General features: G+C 40.1%; 1 protein-coding gene across 7 annotated transcripts; it reads right to left on the bottom strand.

Annotated features, from left to right (window-relative positions):
• Positions 1–1,607: 1,607 nt before the first annotated feature.
• Positions 1,608–9,576, bottom strand: nat14 (N-acetyltransferase 14 (GCN5-related, putative)). Of its 7 annotated transcripts, NM_001045600.1 has the most exon segments (5): positions 1,608–1,959; positions 2,058–2,542; positions 2,635–3,356; positions 4,796–4,902; positions 6,588–6,873. In NM_001045600.1, coding segments are annotated over 2 exon segments (621 nt in total). In that variant the 5' UTR covers positions 4,877–4,902; positions 6,588–6,873; the 3' UTR covers positions 1,608–1,959; positions 2,058–2,542; positions 2,635–2,816.
• Positions 9,577–10,649: the final 1,073 nt, after the last annotated feature.

The raw sequence follows: 10,649 nt of genomic DNA, 5'->3' as shown, positions 1-10,649 counted from the left end.
AGTGAAAGTGACATGATTTCATTATAGCAGAATGAAGGATTAGCTCTAGGCACTCTGGGCCCAGGGAGATGAGGGGTGGGGGGTTGTTAAGGGAAAATATTATACTCCATTCCAGGAGAAAGTGAAAGTGTTTTTTGAGACAGGAGTGAAAACCAGGACAGGACAGTCTCACAAAGGACAAGAGAATGGAGGGACTGGAGGAGGAAGAGAGGGTTCAAGGGACAGGGTCTATGGTTAAAGGCTACAGAAAGGTCTAGGAGTATTAGCAATAATAAGTGTTTTTGCTGATAACAGTCTTGTTAAAGCAGTTTTAGTGGAACATTGTGGACTAAATCCAAGGAATACCCCAGTGAGAACCTAAATTTTGAAATAAATGAGGAAATCATGAACAATAATGTCTTCGGGAAGTAATACTTCTGGTGTATATTGGTGTCACTGTGAGGCTTACATGTGCTTACATGATGATATATTAGGATTCATTTGTCATGGACCACAACATATATTTATTTTTGCAGGCAGATTACTAAACTCTGTGCCCATTTAGTCACTGTCTGATATCCTACTTACAACATGAAAAATATGTAAATACAGGGTTCACTTTAAATACTAAAATCCCAAGTGGCCTTGGACTTTTAACTTGAATAATATGCAATAATTAGAATCAATAATATTATAATGATAAGTAGTGCCCTACAATACCCTATTTTCTTTGCAGGGCCACATTTTCTAAAAAGGCTTTGGTGGTCAGCCTGTCTCTCTCTATCTATCATCTGTCTGTCTGTCTATCTATCTATCTATCTATCTGTCTATCTATCTAGCTATCATATATAACAACGTAAACACAAAATCTGCCACTGTAGCTAAATCCAGCAGTTGATCTCAGGAAGAGGCTGGCCATCCCCTCTCTTCCATGGCTGGTGCATATGCCAACAGGGCAGGGCTGGTGCCTAGGGTAAAGTTGGACATAGATACAGCACTACTACTATGTGCAAACATTGGGGCTCATTTATCAATACTGGACTAATTTGCCTGTGGACAGTAATCTATAGCAACCAATCAGTGATTGGAATTTTTCAGTCAGCTGTAGGTAGAACAACGAATGCAACAATTTGATTGGTTGCCATGGGTTTCTGCCCACATGCAAATTTGCCCAATGCTGATAAATGACCCCTATTGTGTCTTGATTGTGGGTTCATATCAGCGCAGTACTGCTACAATCCTGGAAAGCACAAGGCATTTAGGTACAATATATAAATGTTATTCACATTATATTATGTGCTATGTTCATATTAATTCTTGCTTACTGCACTGAACCTTCATCTCTCTACATATAAACCTTTATCTGTACATAACATCTTAGAAGAGTGGAGGCAAGTGAAGCAACAGGTAAAGCTCCATAAGGCACTTTATAGAAAAAAACTGTTGTAAGGCACTAAGGTGTCCTTTGGGGATTATGTATGGCTCCTGCATTGTACCAGTTTGCAAATAAATGTATTGCAGCATTACAGGGACCACGCAGTATAACTAGACTCAGAAATGTAATTTAAACTTAATACAACTTAAGACTTAATAATAAAAAGACTTCATAATAAAAACGGGACCAAAAATATAAAACAATATTTTAATGTGCAATGAAACATACCCAGCACAATACCAACTCATGCAGTTTGTATAAAATACTGTATTACCTTTACTGGTTTTGTATATTGAGCATTGCCCTATTCCTGCAGGTTCCATTCACAGTCACCTATATGCTATGCAGCTATTAAAAGCAGTGGGGCCCAATATACAACATTATCACTGCCAATATATGATATTTAAAGGAACTGTAACACCAAAAAATGAAAGAGCTTTCAAGTAATAAAAATATAATGCACTGTTGCCCTGCACTGGTAAAACTGGTGTGTTTGCTACAGTAACTCTACTATAATTTATAAAATAAGCTGCTGTGTTGCCATGGGGGCAGCCATTCAAGCTGGAAAAAAGGCACAGGTTACATAGCAGATAACAGATAAGTTCTGTAGAATACAATAGTGTGTTATCTGTTATCTGCTATGTGCCTGTGCCTTTTCTCCTTTGAATGGTTGCCTCCATGGCTACATAGCAGCTTATTTATATAAATTATAGTAGACTTTCTGAAGTAAACACACAACTTTTACCAGTGCAGGGCAGCACCACATTATATTTTAGTTACTTTTATACACTTTCATTTTTTGGTGTTACTGTTCCTTTAATATGACAGGGCAATTCTTCTACCCTTGCGTTTATGGTTGTTTCCCCTGATAAGGAGATTTCTGACTAGCCATATGATTGGACCCAATGTGCTATACAAAGATGTGGTATGAGAAACCAAGTTTCCACCCATAATAAATAATGAAGAATCACATTTCTTAGATCGCGGCTCCCTCTACAAACCAGCGTAGGGACCAGGAATGGCAACTTGTGATTGTCCAGCTGCCGCCAGCTACAAAATATGCATTAGTAAAGAATATTTTCTTTGCCATAACCGGAGTCTGCAATATGAATGTTTCTGCGTGCCTAAATAAACAAAATATTGATGATGATTACAAAGGCTCACAAGTGTGTCAGTTCTGATTTAAAACCTTAATTAAAAAAAAACACGGAAATATATAATATTAAATAAACATAAAAAACTTTTAAAATAAATTTTAACACATTTTATGTAATTGTTGTGAAATATTAGCAGACTGGGAAACACAATATAAAACATAAATATTCATGGGCAAAAGTGAAATATTTGCCAAGGCCACACCAGTAATCACTACACACATTATGTACCGTCCTACTGCAATCTACTAAATGTCTTTCCTGAACTCCTGCACAATAGTGTAGCCAAGCCAATTCCAGCCCCCCGTGACTTTGTATCCACAGTTCTTGAAGAGCCCAATGGCTGCTTTTGCCACCACGGAAGTGTAAAGAACAATGCCCCGAAAGCCTTTCTTCTTAGCATGGTCCTCAAAGAACTTTAAAAGATGGGTTCCCACTCCTGAACGTCTGTACCAGCGGCTGACTGACATCCTTTTCAGCTCAACTGTCTGATGATCTTGGGTAGGCTCAAGGGCCACACATCCACAGATGTCATCCTGGTCATACACTGCCACCCAGATTTTGCGTTGGCCAATGCTGTAATACGAGTAGATCTGCTTCAGGTCGGGAGAGCGCCACAGCAGTAACTTCAGGCCCACAATAGTCAGAAGAACAGGAATGACCAGAGCAACGCTAAAGGAATTCAAGATGAAGCGCAGGCCGCTACTTGCAACTGCCATAAGCAGTAAAGTCATAGGCCGTGTCAGAATGTAGAGGATTAAACGGTTTTCTGTATCCTTGAAGCCGTCCTGTGGGAACAAAATCAAATGTAAAGTGGTATAGGGTCCAAAAGATGCACAGGCTTTTTTTTCCTTGGACTGGTATAACCAGAAGGCATTAACAAAGAGAACTATAGCACCACTCATTGATGTGTCTATCTCATTCTGCCCATCTGGTTTCTGTGTTAGGATCTACCCCTCCCTTGCATCAGGGGAAGAAGCTGCACAATGTGGAACCAGGAGAAGCAGGATGTAGTTATGCATGACCAGAGAGTATAATAAACATGGGCTGCAGAAACTGCAGCATTGCATGGGTATAGACAAACATACAGCAGCCCGATGGACTGATACAGGAGCCCCAGACAACACAGAAACCCCTAATATACCTATTGCTGTAATCTGTATGAATAAATACCATTTTTATATGCTGAAATCCACCTGCAAAACAGTTCTTCTCTTTCTGCATCATTTGAAATCCTGGCAGAGGAGGGGGGACTAAAACATTGATATTACAAATAGTACCAACTTCTCCTCAGCTAACAGAAAGCATGACAACGTGATGTTTCTTTCCTTATTGACATCACATGTGCAGGGAATTGTGGGATTGGGAGGATGCAGGCTAAAGGTAGGCTGAGGACAAGTGACTACTGTTAACAGTATGAGAATGAATGAGATACGCTCGGGTGCAGGCACATGTAGCCGAAATACGCATAAAAACGCGAGAAAATGACAAGCCTCTTGTTTTTTATGCGTATTTCGGCTACATGTGCCTGCACCCGAGTGTATCTCATTCATTTGGGTGCAGGCACAGGTAGGGTGTATTTACAGTAGCGGGGCGTATTCTCGGCAAGCGTTTTTCGGCTTGCTGAGAATACACCACGTCTGACATCAGCCTAAAGTGGTGGTTTTGGCATATGGCTCCAACCTTTGTTTCAGGCACCTACGCACGTTCACATTCCCCCCGCCACAAACCCACCCTCCCTGTGGCTGAATTTACTGAGCTGCCGGTGGGAAACGTGACAGCAGGGGAATAAACAAACTCTTTTTTGTTTTGTTTTTTTATAATTTTTGAATTATTTGCATTCTTCTTCTGGCTGTGACCCCATAGCCCAACTATTGCTATTCAGGTGCTTTCCTATTTATATTTAAGTCTCTCATTCAAACCACTGACTGGTTGCTAGGTAAATTAGAATGGTAGAAACCAGATAGCTGCTAAAATTCCAGACTGGAGAACTGTACAACATGATAAATAATATGAAAACACAAATAATAAATAATGAAGACCAATTGCAAATTGTCTCAGAATATCACTCTCTACATCATATTAAAAGTTTAATTAAAGGTGAACAACCCCTTTAATAGTTTTGGTAACACTGAGGACAAAATTTGTTGGCCAACTTAATAAGTACTCTTTTTTGCTTTTTGAATACACTTATGGTATGCAAAGAATTCTTTATACTGATATTTACCTTCAACATTTCCAGTACCACGGGTGCTTCCTCCTCTCGCATCTCCCGCACAGACAGCTGGTTCTCATCAATAAAGGGCATGGTTAGGGCTTTTCCAAGTAGGTGCTCTTTAAAGAAATGTAAGCAAAGGTGGTTTGTTCTTGGCAAAAAAATGTGTTAAATGAGCAACAAGTTAAATACAATTGTCACATGATTAGATCACAAAGTAATAACTAACTAAGGACTTAAATGAAAGTCTAGTGTAGTCCCAAAATAGATACGGAGTATCCAGAAGCTGCCAATATGGGATGCAAGTAGTCCTGGCTCCCCAAAAAAGCTGTCAGTGTGTATAACCAAATTGCCCAGAGTGCAGACTAACCATACTTTGCCTTGGGATGATTTTACTGGCCAGGAATATACACGGGTATGTATTGTGGCTCTCCTGCTTTTGCCTGCCTGTAAGTAAAAAAAAAAAAAAGGGGAAATACGCTGTGTGTGGCTCACCATAATGCCATTGAATGAGTATCACTTAAGAAAGGGAAAGGCCACATTTTCTTGCAGAAGTCACCAAAATGTCAAGTGCAATAGGAATGGGAAACCCCATTCACAGCCAGATATAAGTAAACTACAGCTCCAAATATGCTTTTGACATTTGCACAGGTATGGGGTCAGTTATCCAGAAACCCATTATCCAGAAAGTTACGAATTATGGAAGGACCATCTCCCATAGACTGCATTATAAGCAAATAATTTACATTTTTAAAAATGATTTTATTTTCTGTAATAATGAAACAGTACCTTGTACTTGATCCCAACTAAGATATAATTAATCCTTATTGGGGGCAGAACAGCCCTATTGGGTTTATTTAATGGTTAAATGATTCCCTTTTCTCTGTAATAATGAAACAGTACCTTGTACTTGATCCCAACTAAGATATATTTTATCCTTACTGGGGGTAGATCCAAATTATGAAAAGATCCCTTATCCAGGAAACCCCTGGTCCTGATCATTCTAGATAACAGGTTCCCACACCTGTTATTTCAGCAACATGCTATGGTGGGCCATAGGCAGGTCCGGACGAGGATTTAAAATAGGCCCTGGCAGCAGCCCACTATAAATAGTGACTGTCTATGGCATCTTACAGCAACAACTCTGGCATTTGCCAGAACCCACAGAATGCCAGTCCAGCTCTGGCCACATGTTGGGGGCTTTCTATGCTACTGAAACAGATAAAGCTACCAGTAAGGCTAAACCAGTCTGAACCAATCAAGACCCTCTGTGCCACTGTACCTTAAAATATCAAATTTAGGGTATATTCTTGGTGAGGGTTTAGAATAAAAAATCATTCTTTGATCTAAGAAGAAAAGCAGATGTGTAACCTGTAGTTTAAATTCCCTCATGGGATAGCCAGTAAAATATAAACTAAACTAAAATACATTGGTGTTGAGAGATAATCATGAGGATTGCTGCAGTATACTTACATTGCCCTCACCTCACACGCAAGGCTCTCAAAGTGTTAATTACATTAGCTAGAAGCAATATATACAGTACAACCCATGTGGAAAGAACCACAACCCACAATAATACACAATACAATGATACACGTGACTAGCGGTGTCTGGTTTACCTATGGGGGAGACCAGAAAGTAAAAGCATGATCTTTAATTCTGTGCCTCTTCCGAACTCACTCCCTGCAGGAAAGAGGGGGTTAACCATTGCACCCCAGGTCCCACAGGCCTTTGCTGGGGGGGAGACATGGATGGTGAATAACTGCATGCAGCTCATATGTACGGCTGTATCTTATGCACTGACCTTTCCTTTAATAGATTACAGCAGGCTTTGTCTCATCCAGCCAGGGACTCCATGATGCCAGTGGGTGAGGGGGAGGATCTGTCAGCTGAGAGCAGCTGCTGCTGGAGGAGGGGGTGTGTCCTATAGTAAATGCCTGCTGCTGGGCTGCCTGGGCTGGATAGATTCAGCCAGAGACTAATGGCAGGGCCAGCTGCTATAGCTCTTGTCTGACTGTCTGCAGCATATGTTTATCTATACTGTTCCACTGTATATAGTGACTCCCGCACACTGATACGATGACTCCAAGATATTTCCAGCAGTGGTGTAAACTGAGCTGTCCCCAGCAAAAATAACTGCAGGGAGGTCTGCTAATTAACCCACGTGCCTGCAAATCCCTAGTTGTGGGTGGGTCAAAAGATGTACAATATTGTAATAACTGATCTTTCAGCACCATAGGTTCTGCATCTCTTGTTTGCTGTAGGGAGTTAGGGTCCTAATGGGTGCTCATTGCACTCCTACAGCTTGTGTTATGGATTCCAAAACAATTAGTACTATGTAGAGCTTGATATTCTGAGACAAATTGCAACTGGTCTTCATTTTTAATTTTCTGTGGTTTTTGAATTATTTTGCTTTTTTGTTCAGCAGCTCTCCAGTTTGGAATTTCAGAAGGTATCTGGTTGCTAGGGTTCAAACTATCCTAGCAACCAGGCAGTGGTTTAAATGAAAAATTGGAATATGAATGGGAGAGGAGGTGAATAGAAAGATAAATCATATAAAGTAGCAATAACAATAAAATTGTAGTCTCACAGAGCAATAGTTTTTTGGCTGCTGGGGTCAGGGACCCCCACTTAAAAGCTGCAAAGAGTTAGTATAAGAAGGCCAAAAATTCAACAATTATAAGAAATAAAAAATGAAGACCAAATTAAAAGTTGCTAAGAATTGGCCGTTCTATAATATAGTTCACTTAAAGTGGACCTGTCACCCAGACATAAGACAAAATCATTTTTTTATTAACACATCCATACCCATTATAAAAGCATTTACAAATCCCAGCTGTCAGTCATATATTGCCTGCCTAAGGCATAGGGGTGGGGCAGACAGTTACTTTCACTTTCAGTTCAGAACTTCTTAGATGTTGCTGCCCTCCTCACATTCCCCCTCCCTCCTCACCATGTAATTGTATAACCAGTGCATGGACATCAGGTCCCCCCATACTGGAACACAAAAAAGATTTTGGCAGGATGCAATACCTGCTTTGATAACAGTGTCCACAAAATGGCCCCTGACTGCTTGCTGCAATTGGGAATTCCTAGGCTGAAGAAAATAAGATTAAAGTAATTTATATACTGTAAGTAAAGTTTATTTTGCTTGACAAACACAATAAAAAACAATTTGGAATTATTTCTTAAGGTGACATTGTGGACTATCCCTTTAATAAAACTCCCACTGTGCATTGCTCTGCCCCAAGCTCTGATGAGGCCTTGGATCTGGCTTCTTCCCCTGGGGCTGCAGTGTAGAAAAGTACTATACAAAAGCAGTAATGCATTCATCCTAACTGTCCCGTTTTTTTGCGGAACAGTCCCTCTTTTGACAGCTCAGCCCGCTGTCCCAGATTGTTACTGAAAAGTCCCTCATTTCCCTTTGATCTCCTGCACTGAATGCTAGAAAAGATACAAAGTTTCTCAAACTTAATTAAAAAGTAACTTTTGCAGAGAGCCCAGAAAGTTAACAAGCTACACCTGCGCTGTGATAAAATTGTAACTAAGAAGCTAAACAGGTGCCTTGGGGGAACTGAGACTTGCAGCTTAAAGGGTAATTTCAGCTTTTTTTAACAAAACTATAACACAGAAAAAAAAAACCCAGAAATGTGTTCAGACTTTACATAACCTGCCAAATTTAGTCAAATGGGAGTGGTATTTAGGGGGTGTGGTCGTAAAAATGGACATGTCACATTTCTTTTTGTCCCTCTTTGCATTTTCAAAAGGTTGGGAGGTATGGTAATGTCTGGGTGCACACAAAACAAATACTCGATATAGTCCAGCGCTCACAGGTTTTTTATAAAGGGGATATAAATATATTGGAATGCAATTTAAACAAAAGCATATCAGGAACAAATATATTGTATTTTCTGCATGACTACAAGCAGATTCTATAAACACTGCCACACATCTCATATACTTAGTAAGAATCATCTCAGCTGTCTCATTTACAGTTTGATGGAAATCACTTGGCATTGGGACACATGGGGCAAAAGGGAGTACTTACAAAAAAAACCTTAATAACAAAAATTAACCTAAATAATAACTCAGAGACAAAGAATATGGTGGAATCGCAATGGAGTTTTTTGGGGGTCAGAGAAATTCAAACTTACCAAAATGATTATTTTATTGCATACCCAGTATAGTCACACATTGGGGGCCATTTACACCACAACCACTGGGGGAGTATATATCAGTGTCTGTAAGCCCTCCCATTCCCTAGTTAGTAAATCACCTGGGGCCCTCTAGCCCTTTACAGCCAATCCCTATGAAGTAACTATTCCCAGGTGCCACTAATGGCGCTCGCACCTGGGCCATTAACCCATTCAATACTTCAGGCCTCCTTCTGTCCCATGTGGCCCCTTCGCTGGTATGCCCAACTGTGCCCATGCCAGGAGGGTGAATTGGAATAAAATGCCTCTGTAAATGGTCCTGCACAATATCAACTAGAAAGTGCACCAGTAGGCATCAAAATTAAAGGCATTCTCACTTCACTTTCCAAAATAGTCATACAGCAATATTTACACATTTGGAATATGGATTTTAAACATTCAGGATGCCAGCTGAAGAACAATGGATCCCATGTGCAAGCAGTCCCTGTAAATACTGGGGGCTGAGCTGATGCACCTGAGCAGTACCCCCAGCCATTACCTGAGGGATGTATTGCTCCTAGGAGGTGCAGCGCAGACCTCTGCTTTCCCTCTCAGTCTCCTGGAGGCCCCCCGTCACCCCCCTTTTCCTGGCTACTGGGTATTTAACTAATGCATTCTGTGAGCTCACAGGAAGAGTGCCCTGCATTTCCAGAGAACAGGGGAACAGAGCAGGAAATATTCGTTCCCACCAGAAACAAATGGGGGGAGCTGTACAAGATCCGAGAAATGTGTTGCCATCCTTATTAGAGAGTAGCATCGTTCTGGGGGGCAGGGAGTTACACTTAGGGGCAGATTTATCAAAATGTGAGTTTAGAGCTTAATACATAAACACTCAACTACAATCTATTTATTCCTATGGGGTTTCTAGATGCATATTTATCAAAAGCTGAGTTTTAACTTTCACATATTGATAAATACACTTCTAAATTTACCCATAGGAATGAATAGAAAGTGGATGAGTTTTCATGTATTAAGCTCTAAACTCACATTTTGATAAATCTGCCCCTTAGTATACTTTCAACCTGTGGATATGTAACTAAAATCCTTTATTTACACACTGTATACCCTTTGGCAATAAATAAATAAATGCTGGGCTAGCGTTACAGAAGAGACAACCCTGGGCAATACAGGATGGCGTAACCACCAGCTTAAAGATAAACTACATACAGGTATGGGACCTGTTATCAAGAATGCACAGGACCTGGGTTTTTTTCCATAATTCCATAAGGAATTTTTCCATAATTTGGATCTCCATACCTTATGTCTACTAAAATATTATTTAAACCCATAAGGATTGTTTTGCCTCCAATAAGGATTAATACATTCGACACTTGTAATAATTAAACAGAGCTGTTCAGTTGGGCCTGCAACTACTTTGTGAAAAGAGCAAAAGCCTGTGACGTTTGCATGTAGATAGAGCTTTAAGGAAATAACACAGCAGTTCAATTACACAAGCAACTTTTGGAAGGTAAAACAGATCAACCTTTGCAGGTTTGTAGCTTACAAGATATAATCATAATATTATGAGACATAACACACTTTATCAGGGTGGATGTATTGCACCTACAGTATATACAGCAAATGGTTGGTTTTTATGAAGATCAGCTCACCATTTAGTCATGGAAGTTGCTAAATATATATGGTTAGAGGTACACAGTTCAACAATGCAGGAG

This window comes from Xenopus tropicalis, chromosome 7 (genome assembly GCF_000004195.4).
Source record: "Xenopus tropicalis strain Nigerian chromosome 7, UCB_Xtro_10.0, whole genome shotgun sequence".
In the NCBI taxonomy this organism is placed as follows: Eukaryota; Metazoa; Chordata; class Amphibia; order Anura; family Pipidae; genus Xenopus; species Xenopus tropicalis.
The sequence above is the reverse complement of the archived record's forward strand: the minus strand, read 5'-3'. Positions and strand labels throughout refer to the sequence as shown.